The sequence below is a fragment of the Leguminivora glycinivorella genome, chromosome 5, assembly GCF_023078275.1.
Source record: "Leguminivora glycinivorella isolate SPB_JAAS2020 chromosome 5, LegGlyc_1.1, whole genome shotgun sequence".
NCBI lineage: Eukaryota > Metazoa > Arthropoda > Insecta > Lepidoptera > Tortricidae > Leguminivora > Leguminivora glycinivorella.
Window position 1 is genome coordinate 15,955,875 of NC_062975.1, and position 23,427 is coordinate 15,979,301.

Sequence of the window (23,427 nt, forward strand, 5' to 3'; positions counted from 1 at the left end):
GTTAAATGATAAATATTGTTTAATGGGCCTTAAGTACAAGATATTTGGAACTTAAATTTATCTCATTTATGAGAGTGATCTTATCAAATTGTACATAATAAGAGCTCCGAATTCTGTGCTTCACGCGGTTTTTCCTAAACTAGCATCAGAAAAACAATCATTACTAATTGAAAAAGCTTTTTTTTTCATATGTTTTTTATTTAACCGACAGTTAATAAGATGCTCTAACTGAAACAAGTACTTTCACTGTCTTTTAGTATGAGTAAAGTGTACAATTTTGTCGATAAATATTGTGCATTTTACAATATATCGCCTTTTTTTGTCATAGCGCTCTTAAAAGACATTAATTGATTGCTGCGAGCCAGGATTTCAGTCCATTCTCCGAATTGACAGTACGCACTGCACGCAAACATGTAGTGATACACCTAGACCATGTCATTGTCTGTTGTGTTGGCCTTCCACGAACATCAAAATATCTTTCGCTTCTATCGCTCTTGCTTAGCCGAGCGAAAGGAAGATCAACGGTTCTCTGTCTCACATATAGTCCTGTAACTCTTTTGTTTCAAACAATCGCTACGATCTCGGAATGTAGGCCAGTTATACGATGGGTGTCAATGTTTGTGGCGCCACGGTCACAACACTGACGTATAACGCCACATCCAGAAAAATGCGGCGCGGGCGGCCAGCTACGTTCCAGTCGCTTTTGCGAGCCTCGGCACTAACCAGGGTAACGTGACATAAATATCCTTAGAAACTGTGTTTAATCAGATCTCTAAGACTACGATTCATCAGTGCTTTTGGAATTAGTCCATGGCTATTAATCGCTTACCAAGCATTCGCTGATAGAACTGATTTGTGTGTGATACGTAGTTGTTACGAAGCTTACACAAATATGAGAAGCATGTCTGGTTTTTCTAGTATTTTTAGTCGTTAATAAAATTTATAAGATAGCGTTGGAGAGACAGTATGGTAGCGGATCTGCTAATTGGCAGAACACTACGCAGGATCCAAAAAAGTGGCGTGCTCTCTTTTCGGAGGCCAAGATCCTCGTTGGTTCGCAGAGCCACATTATGAGCTCGAACTGTAAGAGAGATAATTAGTATGTGATGTGAATGGGAATAACCTCAGGATTAATATGTGGAATAGCTCGTCTGCGCTATAAATACGGCGACTACGGCGATCATTCCCCTAGCCGCGTGCCGCGACACCCTCGGCGAGACGAGCGATTAGGGCATTTCCTTACACATTTTTGGTTAAAAATAATACGTTCATACAAAGTTGTCTGGTGGGCTAAGATCTAGATGAAACTTAATTACCGCGTTTAAACATTGAATTGAGCAAAAGGTTAGGGTAGCCATCACGTAACACAAACCATACTTACCAAAACGTAAGGTTAGTGGACTGTAAATAACGCAAAACTGTATTGGAATATCTCAACATTCGCAATATTATAAAGTATCATTACGAATGTAACTGCCTTTAATTCTGTTATCTCTTCACGCTTCAGCCGCTGAGCAAATTGAAATGAAAGATGGTGGTTACTTACTGTTCATCTGTTGTGTCTTGTCTACTGGAAGGACTGTATATAAAACGGTTGTTTTACAGCTGAATGCCACACATGCCGTTATTGTCTTGTCTATCAATACAGAGACTATCGATGTTTCAGCAGTCTCTTATTTGCCTATTTCCTCGTGTTGTTCCGAATTTTTCTTAGTTTGCTTAGTGTTTTACAGAAATTTGTATTTGTAGTTGACAAAAGATATCCTTCTATTTTTTTTGGATACCATAATAATGCCGTTATTGTCTGCCTGTACCTATCTCCGCCCGGCACACACGAATAATGCAGGTTATACCTCCTCATCCATCAAAACTAATTCGTTACAGTTTGGTGCCGTCTACCTACGATCACTGCCTACTCTGTGTCGAAAGTAATTCCAACAAATTCTTCGCATGATTCAGGTTTACGACTTTGATCTAGTCTTTCAACGCGAGTTGCAGCCTACTTACTCTAATACTAATGCAACGAACACGCCATTAGCAACACATTTTAGATGTACAATCGATGTTACTGTTTATACTGCACCTTATACCGTCGTAGTAAAGTGTACGAAAATTCGCTTGAGATGTAGAAAGAGTGGAAAGAGTCGTATACAACAACAATAAACTACTACCAGAATACCGAACATGCGATGCGCTGTTCTTTTGACATAGTCCACTTTGGTTAAGTAGCCCTACATAAAAGTTTAAATGACAGGTACTGCAGTTCTGTTCGCCCATGTCATGAATTTCGAGCTGACGAAATGCGAAGGTGTGCGCTGGGCGCTAGGGCGTAGGGGACAACTGGAACTCGCCTACGATTCTTGGACTTTTATGAGTTTTATAGTTTCGAGTTCCGGTAATTAATATTCTTGTTATACTTACCTGGTTACCTACACTGAACCGAAGGTTACTCTTCATTTGTCAGAGCGAGTGAAAAGCGTAAGTCCTGATGATCGAAATATTTAAGAAATGAGGAGAATACACAGGCCAGATCACACGCAAGCGACGCCGTTGGCATAATTAGTTACTTATCATTGTAATATGCTATAATTAACATTATTTTTACCTTTTTTCCCAACGTTTCGGCCAGGTTGCACTGGCCGTGGTCGCGTATTCAAATGTTCAAACCAAAAGATCTATCTTCGGACTAGTGCGCGGATGTTGTGAGTGCTGTGTGTCGTGCGGTGGGAAATAAACAATAACTAAAAGCGGGTAGATTATATTTATTTGTCTACCCCGAACATTTTATATAAATTAATATCGGGTAGTTTTGTGTTGTTTACATCTCCGGTGACACTTTGCTGGGACGTCAGTCTTCCGCGACCACGGCCAGTGCAACCTGGCCGAAACGTTGGGAAAAAAGGTAAAAATAATGTTAATTAATCGCGTTCGACCTGTGTGTGACTTTAAATATGTGTACAAAGCGCGAGAACTTAAAGTGTTAAATATGCTATAGTCAGAACACGGGTACAAGATTACAAACCGGCAGTTTGTCTATCCGTGACCACGTAAACTCGGCGAGATGACGCAGTTCTATGCATATTTTTGTCGTAAACTTTATAATTTGGCAAAGAGTCCCGAGTTAGCCGATGGACGCGAATAGAACAATCCAAGCTGCTGAGTCACACGTCACACGCTAAATGAGTTCTTATTTGAACCTTTATAAATGCATTTATCGTATATCATTTTACTAGGAATTTACGGGGAACTAACTTTCCGCAACACGTGTCAAGTTGTCAACAAGAACGTTAAGTGAAGTAGTTGTAGTGGGTGGGACACGTGCTTGAACAACTCGGAAAAACTTTCAAGACCAGTTGATATAGGCCACACAGACACACAGAAGCTGAGCATGATATGAAAAGGATACCTATAAACTGAAATAGAAATAAAAAAATATCATACACTAAAGAAAAAGAAAAGAGACGAAGCCTATCAGTGACTTAAGCGGCTAACGTCTTTACCGGTAGAGTGGGTAAGATTCCCGACTCGGCCGCCGGTAAAATTGGTCACTTTTTCTTTACTGTATGATTTTTTTTAGTTCCTTGATTGTCTTCAGATTATTTATTTTATTCATCTAAATATATCTTGGACTACTTGGACTAAGTAGTCATGGTTATTTCTGTTAGTTGTTATTTCGTGAAAATACGAAGTTTTAAATAGTTCTTACCATTTTACCTACGATTTGTATACCGTCATAGCACTTGGGCCATTGCCGAAGCGATGATAGACATCTATTGGTTTCTTCAAACGAGTAGTTCTCCATATTCCACAATGTATAAACGTCTAAATAGCTAAGGTTGACCTATTTCGTTCTATTCGTAATTGTTCTTTTTTTAGCTCAGTAGGTATAATTAACGAGTGTTTCCTGAGACTGAGAAGTTGCCCGGTTCCTGACTCAGGTTCTAAAATCAGTTTAGGTTAGGCTCTTGACCTAAAATTTAATTTTGTACAAGAAAATATGTTATTTTGTAACTTCACGGTAAAACAAAATATTTAGGAAATTTACAGCCAGCCATGCATGTAATAATTTCGTCTGCAACGCACTGTTGGTGATGAACCTACTACTCTAATTTGCATAAGTACGCAAACGTAGCAATTCACTTTTTGCCACTGATTGTAACGAATGCTGCCAAGTGGCTATACACGTTACGGTTTACCGGAACACTCTTCCTGTGTAGGTATGTCAATATTAAACCGGCCGACCGGCGTGTTTATCAATCTCCTATTAAAAACCCTAAAAATCAAAAAGTCCCATAGTAACTAACTTAAATGTCTTCTTTTAAGAAAGGATGTCAATGCTGGCGCCGATTTCTTATGATAAGATTTCTTGATGTTCCAGCAGAAGTCTTGGCTGGCCCAAGATTAGTGTTACTAAGAAAGCTTTTCGTAAATTATCATCGCGTGTTATATCCCTGGGTACTTATTGCACGTTCATTTTATTGCCCTCCAACTGGAACAGTGACAGACCGCCAGCATCATGCGCTGGACTGGACGGCAATCTATTTGCCATTTTGCTCGCGTATGGTAGAGATAGGTACGAGTGCAATTTTCCTGTTCGGTGTCTTAGTTTATTGCGTAGGAATTGGACTTCAGGTAGTATTATCGTACCGTTTATAACACAAAGGTCTCACGTCTTACTGCCTATCATCGTGTCAGTTATTCGTCACTGTCACTTTTTACTTCCAACAGGCAGGTTGTTGCCGCCCGGCTGTATGATAGCTATTGACCTCCTGTAGTAGGTCTTTTAGGAAGATTGATTAGATTGCCTCTTCATTCGTAGACGTCCCCAAAGCTTGTAAATAAACACATTGTGAAGTAAATGAGGGATAACTAGACCATTAGTCGGCCTAATGAAAACTAGCACGCGACGGGGTGTGAACGGCTGTCAAAAAAACTAGAGTGTTCATTAATGTTAATGTTACTTCACTCTTGAAATAAACAGCTCAATATCAATGTCAGTTATTTAGTTTTCAGTTTTAACCGACTCCAAAAATATCTTATATATCTCAGCCAATGTATTAGGTAAACAGACCAAACAGGGGGACTGAAACATGTTACCTAACCTTATAACTAATATATAGTTTTAGTCTGTTTGGCAAGACGGACTTCAGTCAATTGTGGACTTTGTGTTGCTGAAATAAAGATCCTGAGATGTGGAGATTAACGATATATCCTTCGCGATATTGCGAAGTCTAGTGAAGTTTGCTCTGTTCGTACAAGGTGTAATGAAAGCGGCACGTGTTTGCAATACAAAACAGGCGTTTTCTTTCGAACGGCTATTGTCGTTGGCGCCGGGGCGATCCACGGCTCCATACAATAATACCATATTCATGAACGTATGACGGTAGCAACAGATTCTACTACTACTACATTTGTGTCGCTTAACTTCAAACTTGGGTAAATCCATTCTGCTTTAAGGTTGAATATATAAACAATATAATATTGATGATGATTATGAGACTAACAGTAGCTTTTAGCTTTTACCGTTAGAGGTTTTAGTATTTTGACACCAAGTCAAACATTTAATGAAGTAGAGAGAGTTTGAATGGCAGAACTTTCGAGAGTTTGAATGGCAGAATGTATAACAGTTTTTTGTATGGCACCTCGATTACTAGGGTGTATCGAACGTATTTGTTCCATGTCTGCTAGTGAACAAATATGCATACGTTATCTGTATGCGACTAATGAATACAAATCACTGATTATCATAATTTCACGACACTATTGCGAACGACATGCTTTGCTTCTCAAATCGGACGTTCCGCGCCATGGCGCCTCACACCCTGCCCTCTCCAATACAAAACGTAACAACTGCCTATACGTTCCTTACAGTTTTACCTCCTTTAGAATCAATAAACTAATTAGCATTCAGTGCCAGCGAATAAATCACAAGTCTCCTGGGATCTTGGGAGTGAGGCGAGGCCTGAGATCGAGCGATCCAAATTAACTAAGACCTCTAGGATCTTTACAACTAAGCGGATTCAGATACTGGGTAGTTCGAAACGATTAGTGGGCTATATGAACAACTGGCGGGAAAAGTGCTCTCTATGCCAAGTTATAAGCGTGAGGTATGCAGTGACACAGCTAACGAGCCGTGAGAGGTGCCCTGCCATGACGAGGGTCGGGTGTTTTCCCAACATGTGTTTCGGTAGTGCCAGTTTTACCTCGGTCTCGCGATTCTGGAGAGATCAATCAACCCGGTTGTGATTCGTCCGTAGCGACATATAGGCCGACAAATCTTAAGACCACTTGCATTCACCACAATCCTGACTCATGAAAACTACTCATACAATGAAAATTAGTAAACACTGGCAATAACATCAGCCGATATGTGCAACCACAAGTCGCATTGGAATTTCAGTTCATGAATTGTGGACGATTGGATCGGAATAGTTACCAAATAATTATGCATTAAACTTGGAGTGAATTATAAGTTGACACAATTTTACATTATTATTGTTAACATGACTTTCCCGCTAATGACAATGTTCGCGTGTTGCATTGCGTGGTCTGGCCCTAATGTGTTCGCAAATCGGCCATAACATCGGAATATGAATAATAATTACACGTAATACTTTGGAAAACTCAGTAAAATTCCTTATTTTAATGGATGAAACAATTAACTAGATTAGAAAATGGCAGTTTACATTTGATTTCGCTTTGACAAGATTTACAACGACATACCTCTCGCTACTTTAAAATTTGGTGGATGCAAGCGAGACGCATTTTAATTATATTTTCCAAGCTTCAAAATTTCTATAAATAACGAATGCCGCCCAGCGGTTACTCAAAGGACAAGTATCGGAAGACGATATCCGAAATAAATAAATGTCACTAATAGTTATTATATCCTTGCAATCCTTGCATACATGGTATTATTATGAGTTGTCATTTTTTGTTGCAGCCACGATGGTGGTGGGAGAGAACAAGCGGTCCAACATCATGGACGGCATCGAGAACACCGGTGACGTCCGTCTGCATGACCATCGGCTGCGGCTCAAACAGAGGTAACACTTCTTCCTTTCTACAGTTTTAACCCATTTAGCTGCTTCCAAGAGCATGAACCGTCTAAATGGGGCTATAAGCTGGTTTCATAAAGTTTGATACTTCTCAAACAGATTAAAACTACGGTTCACCCTGGTTTCGTAGGAGTTCAAGTTTCTTCAAAAATGCATTCAGAGCTTTTAAGGCTATAGCTTTATCAGGGACATCAGGGATACTGCAGTAGCTTTATTGTGTAATGTGCTAAGTGTGTGGAGAGACAGGATAGGAAAATAAATCGACGAGTTTCTTTTTAACCCCCAACGCAAAAACGACGGGATGTTATAAGTTTAACGTGCCTGTCTGTCTGTTTTTCTTAGCCATGTTCATGAAAATCGGTCCACTGGGTCGCAGTCGGGGTTTTTTCGAAATTTTAATTTTGTGGTTAGGTTATTACTGTTTGTCAACATGTATACGAAATGCACTGCCAAATAATGTATTCAAAATCCGCCAGGCAGGCGCCATCACCGCTGTCGTGCTCACAGCCAATAGAAGACAGTTTCCAAGCCATAAAAATTATATCACTATTCTATTTTATTGTTAATACATTTTTCATGAGCACCGAACGACAACGAGTCTAGATTTCGTTAGGTCATTCACATTTATACGTGGGTTGAGTTGACGTAGCAACACCCAGCTATACTTGCGCAAGTATTGTTAAATATAGCTACAAGATTTAAACAAAAGTTTATCCCAAGTCAAACAAAATTGCTTTTATAGTCGTCAATTGTACATGATTTGGAAAATTGAGAAAATGACAATTTAGGGATGAAGAAGTTGTCCTCGTCTGATAGTTCGCTGTTGTGAAATTAAGGATCGTTTTCGTGTTACACTGAAGAAGTGAGGAGTTACAGACGCCACATTTTAAATGTTTTCAAAATAGGCCATACCTTTTTAATACTATGGGCTTTTTAGCAGTATCAATACCCATTTAGTCCACGAGATAACTGTCTAACGCGAATGGAACTGTGGGAGTAGCATCCCATCGATAGGTAAAATTAAAAGACTAGCGTGTCATCCGATTTATTGGAAGAATAAACGTGTTTTATGCCTACGTTTTTAGTCTTAACGTATATTTCGCTCACTTCAGCCATCCACGCTTATAGATGAAATACCATCCACCAATAATGTTGAAAGTGAGTGGCCCGTCCTACGCTCCACTGCCCGTGGGCGTAAAGGTTGATATTACTGCCTACGTCACCGTGCGTCATCGATATCTGACATTCTAATATTCGTCATCGGTTTCCGTTAATCGTTTCGTATAACTTTATTAACGGCATCTTTATGAATATCCCTGACATATAAAGTAAGTACTATAGATATGAGCTAATCGTAGCCATTTTAATTGGGTGCACTATAGACAAAAAAAGTTTTGGTTTTATGATATAGCAATTAAAAGAGTAGACGAAATGGGAGATGGTGAGCGATAACTGTCACATCAACAATACCAGAGTAATTGTGAGGTCATGTTCATACAGAAAATGATACACACAGTAAAATAAAAAATCCGTTTGCTCAGTTTCCTGTCCCCGAGTAAAACATAATTAAACCGAAATCCATACTAATATTATAAATGGGAAAGTGTGTGTGTCTGTTTGTTTGTCCGTCTTTCACGGCAAAACGGAGCGACGGATTGACGTGATTTTTGAAGTGGAGATAGTTGAAGGGATGGAGAGTGACATAGGCTACTTTTTGTCTTTTTCTAATCCCCCACTTCCCTAAATTGGGGGGTGAAAGTTTGTATGGAGCATTTCGCAATTCTCGAATTTAAAGCGAACGAAGCTGCGGGAAAAAGCTAGTATACTATAAATCATGATAGCAGTGAACTGTAGCACAGAGTGTTATAATTATATGAAATCTGATGTGAAACCCTATTCGCACTTGCTTGGGTTCAAGGCTGAAAATAGACTGGGGAATGTGTCTGTCGGCAGCACATCTCGAGGTCGTAGCTTAAGTGAGACACTTGTTCGGGCAGACTTACAAATATTTCACTAAGGCCACTAGGAATTGGCTATGAATTGAATTATTTTATTGCGGTCATATCATAACAGTTTTACGGAAATATGCAGATTACGTGGAAAAATCTAAGTCAGACATCCTTTGGACAGCACATACACTGTTTTTTATAAACTGCCACAAAACTTTATGTAGCACAGTGATTTGTCGCTCCTACTAATCCCATAAATAGTAAAATACCTTACAAATAACGCGAAAAACTCCAGAGTTGCTATGGAACTTATAAAATTACCTATTATTTATTAGTGTGGATTACTTTGTAAGCCATTGATTGAATTGATTTGCGAATACTACTCACGTATCAGAGTTCAACCATAATTTATTTCCCTTTAATCTGTTACCATAGTGTCAGGTTGGTTAATACCTAATACTCCCGCTCGCAAATAGTGCCGTTTTCCCGCTATCGATCAACTCCCACGCGCTCTTATTACACTACACTTTAATATTAAGGCTTTCTCACATTGACTGTTTTCCCAAATCTCATTCAAAGAACTTTCCTGTAGATTCCAAATCTCATTCAAAGAACTTTCCATACTAATATTATAAATGGGAAAGTGTGTGTGTCTGTTTGTTTGTCCGTCTTTCACGGCAAAATTGGGCAACGTGGAGATAGTTCAAGGGATGGAGAGTGACATAGACTACTTTTTGTCTCTTTCTAACGCGAGCGAAGCCGCGGGCAAAAGCTAGTAAATAATAAATAAAGAAATATCGGGGGTACCTAACACAAATCGACCTATACTAGCCCCAAACTAAGCAAAGCTTGGTTAACCCGTCAGGCTTTTTTATTCCTTTGCGGCATGCAGATACCCATGTATAACTCAAAAGCGCAGCGCAGACGCAGAATCAGTAGGTAACTACATAACGTAGATCGAAAGCGATAGCATGTTTGCGTCTAAACATCTGCATGGCTTCGAATCTCGATTAAAAGCGCACTGATGACATTTGTAGTACTGCCGATTCACGTCGATCTGGCATCTGAGGATGTTTACGATGTGACTCTTTTCGTGTGCATTTTAGTATGTTTCCGCCATTTGTGTGTGCCGCTGACGCGTCGTAAACCTTGTCGGAATGCTTGAAGGTTGATATTGGATACAGCCGCGTGGCACATCTTTGGCCTGTCAAAAAATTCTTAAATAATTTTAATCTGATGATCTCCGAGATTTTCCTATTCTTCGGCCGCTTACCTAGAATATTATTGTTGAACATTCATCTGCCACACAGTTGACTCATTGTGATATGGCCTTTATAAACACGGGAATAATGTAAAGATCCACTATTCCTGCTAGCTCGTAATGCTGGCAGTGATAGCGATTAATCACTTTGGACAATATGAAGATTGCCGTGACGCCGACCTTCAATAGAACATGAACCCGATTGAACGTGCCAAATAACGCATTTTCCTGTGATGTATGCGATGTGATATACTTTAGTCATAAATACCAAGTCTATGTTGTTGTTTCAACTATGTTATCCCAAAAAATGCTTTAATTTTAAGTTTGCCAAGTTTATTTTATTCTTTAATCTCAAGCTGATTGTACATACATATATCCAAGTAATTCAAATTCATATGGATGAAATTTTAAGCTTGTTCAGAAAAGACTGAATTCAGATGTCTTAATATTTTTAATATAACTTAGGAAATCGTAATTGCTTGCAATGATATTGGATTTCCAATAAGGTACCTCCATCAAAGATTATGTCTAAATTAAAATTTACCAAATATAAAATATACTTACTTACCAGTAGCACTGGTTTCAGAATACTTTCTCATAACGAAACTATACATTTCAGATTTGACATAGTCCGGAAACTCGGACAGGGCACGTACGGCAAAGTCCAGCTAGGCATAAACAAGAAAACTGGGCAGGAGGTCGCTATCAAAACTATAAAGAAATGCAAGATCGAATCGGAGGCGGATCTGGTGCGCATCCGGCGGGAGGTGCAGATCATGTCCTCCGTGCGGCATCCCAACATTGTACATATTTATGAAGGTAGGTCCCTTGACTCACTAGTCTCACTACCAGCCCTTCACAAAAAAACCGGGTCGAGGGTCGCCCTCAAGACCATGAAGAAATGCAAGATCGAGTTGAGGCGGATGTGGTACGTATCCAGATCCACTGTATCCAGCGGGAGGTACAGATCATGTGCTCTGTGCGGCATCCTAACATTGTACATATTGATGAAGGTAGGTCCCTTGACTCACTAGTCTCACTACCAGCCCTTCACAAAAAACCGGGTCGAGGGTCGCCCTCAAGACCATGCAGAAATGCAAGATCGAGTTGAAGGCGTACGTGGTACGCATCCGGCGGGAGGTACAGATCATGTGCTCTGTGCGGCATCCCAACATTGTACATAAATATTTATGAAGGTAGGTCCCTTGACTCACTACCGACACTTGACAAGGACACCAGGCAAGAGGTGGCCATCAAAACTATAAAGAAATGCAAGATCGAGTCGTAAACGGACCTGATGCGCACCCGGCAGATCATGTCCCTAATAGGTAAGGTCCCTAGACTCACCAATGACACTTGACGGTTTGACACTTGATGATGAATTTTTGTGCAGTTCTGGCTCGGTGTGACAAAGCAGCAGCTGCAGATGTAGTCCGAATAGAGTTGCCTTCGTATTGTTACGGAAACGTACGAACGGGTCATGCTATTTCAGTCAGTCTCAGTACAAGATGTGGCATTGACTGAACTAGCATGACTTTTCGCACTACTTCTGTACATAATAGCTTTAATCAATGATTCCAGTTGCCATACATTGCTGGTTACAAAAATTAATAGTTAAAAGTTAATTTTCAGGTTACAATTTTATTGGAATGCTCAGTTTCGTAGCGGTGCATAGTTATGAATAAATAGATACATAACATGAATGGATAAGATAAAAAAAAAAATTAAATTTTAAATTATTTATTCAATAAAAGTGAACAGTTTACATAAAACTTTCCGCCAAACTGTAGAACAGTTTGTTGGCAGGAATAGGCATTTCATCACATTTACTATATGTACCTAAGACATTGTGTTACGAATAGGGAGCCAGGAGAGCCTGGCTAAACTCTTTTTCACATTGGGAAAATACATCAATGCGTATGTATTGAGACCGTAGTATTTCAGTTGGACTCACTAATTACATTTAATTTGGGTTAATTGTTTGCTGGATAATGCCGGGTTAAGTCACCTATCCCTTGTTCAATTTGTCAACTATGGAACTAGACTAATTTCACTAGAAAATCATGTGGAGAGTAGGTACCTACATTCAAATAGAACAAGGTGACCGTGTCATTATTAACTTCGTATTATGATGGATACTTGACGCTTTGTAATATTTTTGTTTCCAGTATTTGAAAATAGTGAAAAGATGATTCTCGTGATGGAGTACTGCTCCGGCGGAGAACTGTACGACTACCTCAGCCAAAAGAAAGTATTACAAGAAGACGAAGCGAGAAGGTAAATATGTTTGAGAAAAACTGAACTAAACGGCCGCTTTTTCATATACTCGCAGTCCATATTCTCGGCAATATTATTTTTATAGAACATAAAAATGCTTTGTTACTTCCCCTACAATTATAGGTATACTTGATAATGCCATATATCGATTATATCAGTATGCCATTCAACAATTCTTTTAAAAAACTAGATAACTTTTGTCCCCGGCTGATGGGACAGAACAACACCAATAAATAACGAATCAACCCTAACACTCGGAGTTAGTCGTAGAAGAAAGTTCAATAAAATGTACGTACTGTACTTATATAAATTATACTTTTATTTTCAGGTTATTCCGCCAGATCGCGACTGCTGTTTATTATTGCCATATACATAAGATATGCCATAGAGATTTGAAGCTGGAAAATGTGTTGTTGGACGACACAGGAAGCGCCAAGGTAAATATTACTAGAGATATATCAGGCGATTAAAAACTCCATGCAGTAAATGCATGTAACCCATTTTTCACAAACAATAAAGATTATGATTATAAACGTGCTGGTAAAAGAATAGCTATAAGTTCTCAATTAAATTTACCACTTAGGTTGGTGCTAATATTATGAATAATTGTGGTAATCATATATTTCGGATGGTAATATCATCTCCTAAGTCATATTTATTTCAAATTTCACCACTATTGTCGCCTGTATCATGACATCACGAGACTGTTTAAGTTTGCCTACCACCTATTTTTAACCCCCGACGCAAAAACGACGGGGTGTTATAAGTTTGACGTGTCTGTCTGTCTGTCTGTCTGTCTGTCTGTGTGTGTGTCTGTCTGTGACATCGTAGCTCCCGAACGGATGAACCGATTTAGATTTAGTATTTTTTGTCTGAAAGCTGAGTTAGTCGGGAGTTTTCTTAGCCATGTTTCATGAAAATCGGTCTACTATGCCGCGGTCGGGGTTATTCAAAATTTTAATTTTGTGGATAGGTTATATTATAATATTATAAACCAATTGAATAACCCTCGTATTTATTTATTGTCGACAGATAGCCGACTTCGGTCTTTCAAATGTGTTCAAAGAAACATCTCTGCTGTCGACGTTCTGCGGTTCACCTCTGTACGCGTCGCCGGAAATCGTCAAAGGAACACCTTACATCGGTCCAGAGGTAATACTGGTCGAGCGAGCGAATAGTGTCATTGTATTACTTTTCACCATATTTGGGCACTGAACTAAAATCATTCCGCACCAATTCTCATATTTCTATAATGCTCTTACATAGGGTAGGTAAATAAAATGATGTTCCTAAGACCTCGCAGATCGTAAAGTCCCCATGTAAAATTTTGACGATAATTTCGTTAAAACAATTGAGGGACAGGATAAGTTCATTAGGTTACTTCAGATGATGAAAGGGCACACTACCCAGAAATAGAAGCCCCGCTAAGCGGGGTGCTGTCGCGTTGACTCAGAGAACGAGAAAATTACTACTTTTCACGTTGGCGGATCTTACGATGCGTTGATCACGAAATACTCATAAGTAAACTTGATTTCTACGGGGTGCGTGGCAATGCATTGGCCTTGATGAGATCATACCTGTCCAATCGATGTCAATATGTTGAAATAAGTAATAGCTCAAGTGAAAATGCAGTAAGATCCGAAGTGAAACATGTTAAATATGGAGTTCCACAAGGATCAGTACTAGGACCCTTATTATTTATAATATTTATAAATGACCTACCTGATATATTGAGCCATGGCACTCCATATCTCTACGCTGACGATACGAGTGTTATTTTAAGTGCAACGTCCGTTGAAGATTTAAATGTGCATATGCAAGAATCCTGGATGCACCTTACTAGATGGTTTGCAGCCAACGGATTGAAAATGAACTGTAGCAAAAGTTTCTATATGGCTTTTCGTAGGAGCACAACTAGCCCTGATTTTGACTGTAATATCCCAATCAGTAAAGCAAAATGCGTGCAATTCTTAGGTGTAGACCTTGATCCATATCTGAGATGGCATGATCAAATCGACAAGCTTAATATAAAATTAGCAGGGGCTTGTTATGCTATGAAATCCCTAATGAATATTGCAAGCAAAGATGTCCTATTAACCATGTACTTTTCCTATTTTGAAAGCATAATTAGATATTGCATTGAGGTCTGGGGAAACGGAACTAATATAAATTCACTTCTGCTTAAACAAAAAAAAGCCCTAAGAATAGTTGAAGGATGCCGCGATATACCTGAGTCACACCGTGATATGTTTAAAAACAATAAAATTCTGACTGTAATTTCTATGTACCTATATAGAATATGTATTTACGTGTTCTCTAATAAACACTTGTACTCGGAACAAGGTGCGACGATCAACAATTATAAACTGCGAAACAGAAATAGGTTACTCTTAAATGATGCACGGTACGCAAACTTTGATAAAAGCTTAAATAATACTGCCATAAGAGTATACAATCTGTTAACTGATGAAATAAAAAATATAGAAGATTTTAAAACTTTTGACAAAACAGTTAAAGCATATTTTTTGAGCCGTCCTTTTTATTCCATCAACGAATACTATGATAAGTTTTTTGACCAATGTACCTGACATCTCTCTTTTGATTTTAGAATAGAATAGAATATGTTTACCTATTTTCCTTCCTTTTTTTTATATACTTTACTCTTATTATGACTTTATTATTGATCTTTAATTCTTTATATTAATTATTACTGTCTTATTTTAAATTATTTGTTTACTGGTTAAAATTGTATTTCACTAATGTACCTGATATTCAACTAAGATTTTTTATTTTATTTTATGTATTTCATTCTGATTTTAATTCTTGTAAAATTTGTTTTGTTTTGTTTTGTCATATTTTTAGCTGTAGTGTAAATATTGTATTTGCATGCATGTCGATGTGTTTTTATGCAAATAAATGAATGAATATGAATATGAATATCAGCCGTCGATTAATGGATAGAGAGAATACGTGTGTTCTTGTGCAACAAGTATTTGATCTTACTTATATAATTTAATATAAAATAATACATTCACAGGTGGACTGCTGGTCTCTGGGCGTGTTGCTCTACACGCTCGTATACGGCGCCATGCCTTTCGACGGGTCCAACTTTAAACGGCTTGTGCGGCAGATCAGCAACGGGGACTACTACGAGCCCAAGACGCCTTCTAGTAAGTCTCCATTTAGAGGAAATCTCTAAATTGCAATTTTTAGGGTTCCGTAGTCAACTAGGAACCCTTATAGTTTCGCCATGTCTGTCTGTCCGTCCGTCCGTCTGTCTGTTCGTCCGCGGATAATCTCAGTAACTGTTAGCACTAGAAAGCTGAAATTTGGTACCAATATGTATATCAATCACGCCGACAAAGTGCAAAAATAAAAAGTGGAAAAAAATGTTTTATTAGAGTACCCCCCCTACACGTAAATTGGGGAGTGTTTTTTTTTTTCATTTCAACCCTAACGTGTGATATATTGTTGGATAGGTATTTAAAAATGAATAGGGGTTTACTAAAACCATTTTTTGATAATGCTCATATTTTCGGAAATAATCGCTCCTAAAGTAAAAATAAATGTGTCCCCCCCTCTAACTTTTGAACCATAAGTTTAAAAAATATGAAAAAAATCACAAAAGTAGATCTTTATAAAAACTTTCTAGGAATTTTTTTTTGAACTTGATAGGTTGAACAGTTTTTGAAAAAAATACGGGAAACTGCGGAACCCTACACTGATTGTGGCCCGACACGCTCTTGGCCGATTTTTATTTAGTCTAAAATTGCTAATGATTAGGATACAACCGAAGTATTTAACAAAACTAGTTTAATAGCCAAATTGAAATCAGTAGTATACTTTTAGAGTTATTGAGGAAAACAGGTATTAAGATTTTGCAGCAAGCATTAACACGGGCCTTTACAAATTTACAGCCGCGTCGCCGCTGATCCGAGATATGCTGACGGTGGACCCTCTCAAGCGCGCAGACATCGTGTATATTTGTGATCACTCGTGAGTATTTTATATGAAGAGATAATGACTAGTGAGGTACAGTCAGCTGCAGAGAAAAGCAGACCCCCCTGCACACAAATTTGTATGCAAGGGGGTCTACTTTTCTCTGCAGCTGACTGTACCTATATAGATAACGATGGTTAACACACGATACTGAATTTTCAATGTTGATTGACCTATTAATAACTGGTGGTTTTAAATTGGCATCGTCTTAACATAATCTTGCGCATATTCCAGAATTAATTTTGAAGTTTTACTGAATTCCTGATGGCACTTCACACTGGTTCATTGACCCATAAAGGACCATGGATTCCGATACAAGAGACCCCCACTTTCCTCTACTTATACTGTGTGTGATCGTCACTCTGATCTGTTTTTCGCCTCTGCTCTTTTTTTTTTAAAACATTTATTCGTGAACACAGGCAGACAAAATACACATAATAACAATAACCTAACCACAAAATTAAAATTTTGAAAAAACCCCTGACTGCGACATAGTAGACCGATTTTTATGAAACATGACTAAGAACACTCCCGACAAACACAGCTTTCAGACAAAAAAAGCTAAACCTAAATCGGTTAATCCGTTCAGGAGCTACGATGCCACAGACAGACAGACAGACAGACACCTCAAACTTACACCCCGTCGTTTTTGCGTCGGGGGTTAAAAAAAAAACAGAAAGGAATCATGTGCCACGAAATGCTTTTAAAAGTTCCAATTTCAAAAACAATCGAAGTTCTCAGGAGGTTAACTATAGTTGATGTATCGTTTGCAGATGGGTGAACTCGGGCTGCGAGACAGGCTGCCTGGAGATGGCGGAGATGCTGGCGGCCGAGACGCCGGTGCGCCTGGACCTGCTGCTGTCGCTCGCGCCGCCGCCCAGCAACTCCGTGCTGGTGCCCAACGAGGTATGTGTCTACCCGGAAGAGATTCGAGTGTCATACAGCTGGGCCAAAAAGGTAGACCAACGCAGTACCTATTTCAAATAAGTTAGGTTAGGGGTTTCTTGTGACCCTTAAGAGCGAAAATAAAGGGGGGGGGGGGGAGCAGTTCACGAGTCGTGGCGAATGCTGATGACGATGATGACCGAAATTAAATGATGTTTTGTTTTTTTGCAGGGTGAACTCACAGCATCAGAGAGCGGCGCGGAGCTCACGACATCGGCCTCCATGGCCATGGTGGAGCCCAGCAGCTCCGCCGAGAAGAGGATCCTCGACCTCATGGCCGGTACTCAACATTATAGCTTTATATTTTCATTGTAATTATTATATAAGGAGGAAAACATACAAAAGAATCAACTGTAGCCTATTACAACAGCACAAGAGTGACACTTCGCCACAAGGAACGGAAGGAGGAAAGGAAGTTGTAGTACGCTCTCTTGGATGTTTGAAGTAGTATCGATCAAAAAATAGCAGAAGCAACATTGTTAGACTATTATGTTTTGTTTCTTTTTGTCGTCAGTTTATAAAACTTTCAAATAATATAGAAATAGCCTGTGAATACCACACGCTTTGCAGCTTGCACAACCAACGTGCCAGCTGCGGACATAATGCTGACAAATTGACTGGTATGCAAGTATTTTATACGCGGCAGTCGTGCCAGTTGTGAATCTATTGGCATGTGTTCTGATTGCAGGCTTTATGGACGTACGAATAGACTTATAATATAACGATCACAGGAATCACTATGATCTAATTTATTTCCGGGGGTAGGTGAAAGTGCTTTCAAAATTCTTTGTACCTTTATCTAAATTGACTAATGATAATTTCAGAGGGCGGCGAGGACGCGATCAAGCCGTCGCCGACGCGCACCATCGTGGCCGACAACAAGCGCAAGCTCGAGCTGGCCGCCTCCGCCGCCGCCGTCGGCAGGAAGAAGGAACGCGTTCATAGGTAACTTCACCAAATATAAACAGAACCAGATAATCTCTTATTTGCTCACTATGATGCCCAGCGTGCGTAGCCGAATGCACAAACGCTCACGAAACGAAACGCTCGTAGATATCTATCGCTCTTGCGTATTGGCGCGACAGAACCAGACTACCTTTCGCAGCGTTTCGTTTTCGTTTCGCGTCGTAGAAATGCCATTTGGCTACTTGGCCTGATTTGTCAAATCTGACCTAGTGACATGACCATACGAGGTAAAGATGCGCTTTTGTGAATGAAACGATTTATAGGTACACACGAGGGCCGATTGCAGCCCCGAAATGAGCGACCTGAAATTTGGCGCTTTCAGGCCGTATTCATCATCATCGTCTTTGAGCTATCCGGGCATTTGCCACAGCTCATGGGAGCCTGGGGTCCGCTTTGACAAGTAATCCCAGGATTTGGCGTAGGCACTAGTTTTACGAAAGCGACTGCCATCTGACCTTCCAACCCAAAGGCTAACTAGGTCTTATTGGATTGGTTTTCCGGCCGTAATATAAACAATAATTCCCACGTAAGTTATAATGCAGATTAGTTGTATTATCCTAAACATTCCATATATTAAGCTCGAATTTTTTTAGTAAGGGCTTTCTTTTTGTGTCGGCATTGGAATATTGACGTCCTGTATATGAACGATTGTGTTTGTATTTCAGTTCGGCCAGTTTAGCGGGTGCTGCGGCCGAACCGGCATCGGAACCCAGCACGCCAGAGGTAAGTTTAAGTGTAACTATTATTTGTATTCTGCAATCGAGTAGTTCCGCGGGTATTAGAAGCCTTTGTCAGTTTAAATTTTTTCGTTTGTTAAAATTAAATCGTTAAAAAGTTCGGTCGCATGTGCCCGGAGAGACAAACGGACGGCGAGTCGAGAAGTGACAAGAGAAACTCGAGCGACCGTATTAATAAATTCTGTAATATCGTACTTTGAACGTCTGAAAAATTATCATATATATGTAGTTAAATTTTGTCATAGGTTACAAATAAATATTAAATTCCAGGCGGTCCAACCCACCCTAAAATCATCCGCCACCATGACGATATCCCCCGCCCCCGCGCCGGCACCCGCGGAGCTGGCCAAAGACGCCACCAAGGAGATCGTCAAACAGCCGCCCGGAAGAACCGAAAACCCCCGCCAAGAAGCCCGTGAAGAAGAAGTGCTGCGAACGGGAGGACTCTCCCGTGTCTCCAGGCGGGGCCGTGTCGGCGGCGGCGGAGCGCATGGCGGGGCTGGCCGTGGCGGCGCAGGTGCCGGCGCAGGCGCAGGCGCAGCCGCTGCCGGCGCCGGCGCAGGCGCCCGCGCAGCCGAAGCCTAAGAAATTCTCAATACCGGGTGAGTGACAAATATAGCGTATTTCGGCTGTTCACTTTTTATCGCTATGACATCTCGCGTCCGACGGGCTTCGAACCCGCACGACTTTCCATAACGGATGTGACTCGGTCCAAAAAATGTTTTCCGAACGTTTCTGAGTCCTATTCGGTGAAGATCGACGCTGATCAAAATTTATAGTTTCCAAAAAAAACGACTGCATTAGAGACCGGTCCGAATTAGGATTAGCAGCTCCACGAAAAATTACGTTACTTTTTAATTAAATTAGCGTTGCGACACGAGACGCTGTAAAAAAAATCATACTTAATTTGTCAAATTTCAAGTCTACCGTCTACTTTCATTCTCAAGCAAAACGATAAATTAATAAATTGAATGTATTACAAATAATTGCCTTTTTATGTATTTGGACAATAATACCGCATTCATGTTTTAGGCGGCAACGTCGGTAGCTTCAAAGAACAGTTCGAAAGGCGAGCGTCGCTCACCACGGCACCTGAACCCAAACGGACCGTCACCAAACCAGGTAATTTATAGTCCTATGTATTATATTATAAATAATGATAGCATGCTTCCATTGGCTTGCGGAAGTTTCAATTAAAATGTACACCTAGATGCAATATAATTAAAAGAAGCATTCATAAAGCAAAAAAAGCCACAAAAGTAGGAGTGACTCCTATTAAATTCTGATAAAGGAATCCAAGATAAATCAAGTCGTTTTAATTTATGAATATATTATTATACCTAATATATTTTTTTAGAATTGTTAATACTCCAACACTAGATTCCACCATTCGCTCCTATCCTGTGCAATCTGATGCCACTCAGTCACTTGAAGGTCACGCAGGTCTTTCTGGACCTCGTCGATCCATCGGTACCTGGGCCTTCCGACCGACCGTTTTTCAGTAGATCGCCACAAGTGAGCTCTTTTGGCCGCACGATCCTCTCCCATCCTCTCCACATGGCCGAGCCATCGCAGACGAGAAGCTTTACTCTCGCCGATGACGTTGGGCTCGCCCACTAGCTCTTCCACCTCCAAGTTCTTCCTGACTCTCCAAGAGCCATCCTCTCGTCTCGTAGGGCCTAAAATCTTTCTGAAGATCTTCCGCTCAGCCACTAAGAGCTTATTCTCCTCCTTCAGGGTCAACGTCCAAGCTTCGCATCCATATACCAAGATCGGCCTTACCACGGTCTTGTAAATCCTGATCTTGGTTCTTCTGCTGATGAGCTTGGACGTTAATATTTTGTGAAGAGCTGCAAGAATTGTTAATAATCAACTTTATTTGTTACCTACACAGTATCAAAGATCGCCAAGCCAAAAGCGCAAAGTGAGGACCGCGAGCTACAGAAGAGTCCGGACAGCGGCTCCGTCAGACTGCAACAAATCGGGATAGAACCTTCTCCGGTAATTACTCTCAACCGTGCTTCTTATTCCATACATTTGAATATCGTAGAGACGAAGTCGCAGAATGAAAATCGCCATACTTTAATTGTAATTACTTTCAACTCTATTATTAACACTGTGGAGTTGAACATCGTATGACTAGTCATAGCTACAAGTTTTGAATTGCCAAGTCTTCACTTGAGCCTCTTAATTACCGTTGTTATTGGAACAGATTTTTATTTAAAAAAAAAAACTAACTAGTTTCAATGACCTCTATGTTTACTTCCTTACTATGTGACGACTGCTAATAATGCTTGTGACAGGCGCCGGTCGAGGAGATGAACCGCGGCGGCGTGAAGAAAACCGAGAGCGAGCCCAACCACGGCACGCCCGTCGACGCGTCCGTGCTGCTGCAGGACGCCAGGAGGTATGCATTGTATTAAACACATATGTAACTCCGTATAGACGGATAAAGTCTAAGAAAAAAACGTACCTCAGAACCATAAAAAAGGTACGGTGGCCTAGATGGCGAACCTTTGGCGAACGCTTGGCTAAATTGCGCTCATATTAATATTTAATATTTTAACACATATCAATTTAAAAATATTGGCCAAACTGAGGTTCAAAAGTTTTAGGCCTGTGTCGAGAGATCTATGCACTGTGATTATACATTTTACTTTGACAGTAACTCTATCGATCCTTTGATTGATGCACAAGACATCACAGTATAGGTTGGAGCGTGACAGATCGATCCGACCTTTCGTTCCCATTTCGCTGTCACTCGTATGAACGCGAAGCTGATACTTTCTCTGTTCAGTAAAAGTACTGCGGTAAAAGTAAAGACCGCCCGCTAGTACCTAGATCAATCGATCAAAGCGACTAGCGAATTTGTGTACACAACTTGTTTACTAAGATTCTGCATGTTAATCTGTGGTCTCGTATTGACCAGTAACCATGTCGCCCCCAGGAGTCTGCAGAACTCGATGGCGAAGCTGGAGGAGGCCAAGGTGGGCGAGGAGAGCCGGCGCCGCGCCGCGCGGGACATCATCTCCAGCGCCATACGGACAGGTGCGTCGCCTACATTGTCTACATTACCCATACAAACTTCCTTAGCCGGGTCCACACTGACCGAGCAGCCTCGCAAAATGTCCGTGCTCGTCGCGCACGTTTGCCACGCCCGAGACAATTTGCTAGGTAAGATGGCGGCTCTCAGTGTGGACTCGGCTATATTTGAGAGATAACTTATGCAATTTTTGTATGCGCTTAAATTAAATTATCAAGAGACGCAAGGCGGAATTACTTTCTTAGTGGTAGTCTGGTAGTGAGATAATTTCAACTCTTTTAAAAGTTGTTCCCTGGGACTCAAATTGTGTATACAAAATGTTAACTTAATCGGTTCAGCTATTTAAGTGTACATACATACATACAACATACATACAATCACGCCTGTATCCCATATAGGGGTAGGCAGAGCACATGAAACTACTAAAGCTTCAGTGCCACTCTTGGCAAATAAGGGGTTGAAAGAAAAGGAAACTGTGACTGTGTGTGTGTGTGTATTTAAGTGTAATAAGGGTTAAACACAACCACAATTGCGCATTTACAATACCAGCACGGGAAGCATGGTCGCGCGATAGACGATAAAATATCAGGCCGTCCCTATCGCACTTACAAATAGTGCGATAGGGACGGCCTGCTATTTTATCGTCTATCGCGCGACCATGCTTCCCGTGCAGTTATGAATTTATGAAAGATGTTGATTTCCAAACAGTTGAACGACAACATTTTTAACCTATGCTTTATTACACAGCCCCGATGCATCACCTCTCCCCAGATTCTTTAGACGGTAATTTTTCTGGATTGACTGTATGATCAACCCTAGGCATGTTCCTGTTATGTAGATGCATTCAGCATTCCGTTTCATAAATAGGCGGACCTCGAAGAACGAGTCTTATTCCGAATTACACCCTTGTTTAGAATGTTTGAATAGATTCCTATTTAAGATATGTGTCTTGTGAACTATGATATTGAATGAAAATGTGTTAACAGTAGTGAAAACATGTCAATTTTCTACATAAAAGTGTCATTAATATAATTATGGAGATTAGAGGTCTCTATTCTCCCTGAATATAATCATTCATCGACACTGAACTTGATTGTTCTGTCAAATGTATGTATGTTCAGCGATGCATCATTAAGTACCTATCTTATTACATACTAGTTGTATCTACTGTGGGTTATTGTTCATAGTGCAT

The 23,427-nt window shown here is 40.2% G+C and overlaps 1 protein-coding gene across 1 annotated transcript in view; it reads left to right on the forward strand.

Annotated features, from left to right (window-relative positions):
• Window positions 1-6,943: 6,943 nt before the first annotated feature.
• LOC125226061 overlaps window positions 6,944-23,427 on the forward strand; it is a 30,575-nt gene continuing 14,091 nt past the window's right edge. Inside the window, 17 exon segments of the mRNA XM_048129897.1 lie at window positions 6,944-7,046; window positions 10,888-11,087; window positions 12,437-12,545; window positions 12,874-12,982; window positions 13,578-13,697; window positions 15,583-15,715; window positions 16,463-16,541; window positions 17,318-17,450; window positions 17,661-17,769; window positions 18,314-18,434; window positions 19,121-19,178; window positions 19,463-19,745; window positions 19,747-19,794; window positions 20,225-20,314; window positions 21,087-21,193; window positions 21,496-21,599; window positions 22,140-22,240. Of these exon segments, the coding sequence (XP_047985854.1) occupies window positions 6,949-7,046; window positions 10,888-11,087; window positions 12,437-12,545; window positions 12,874-12,982; window positions 13,578-13,697; window positions 15,583-15,715; window positions 16,463-16,541; window positions 17,318-17,450; window positions 17,661-17,769; window positions 18,314-18,434; window positions 19,121-19,178; window positions 19,463-19,745; window positions 19,747-19,794; window positions 20,225-20,314; window positions 21,087-21,193; window positions 21,496-21,599; window positions 22,140-22,240 (2,002 nt within the window). The 5' untranslated portion in view covers window positions 6,944-6,948.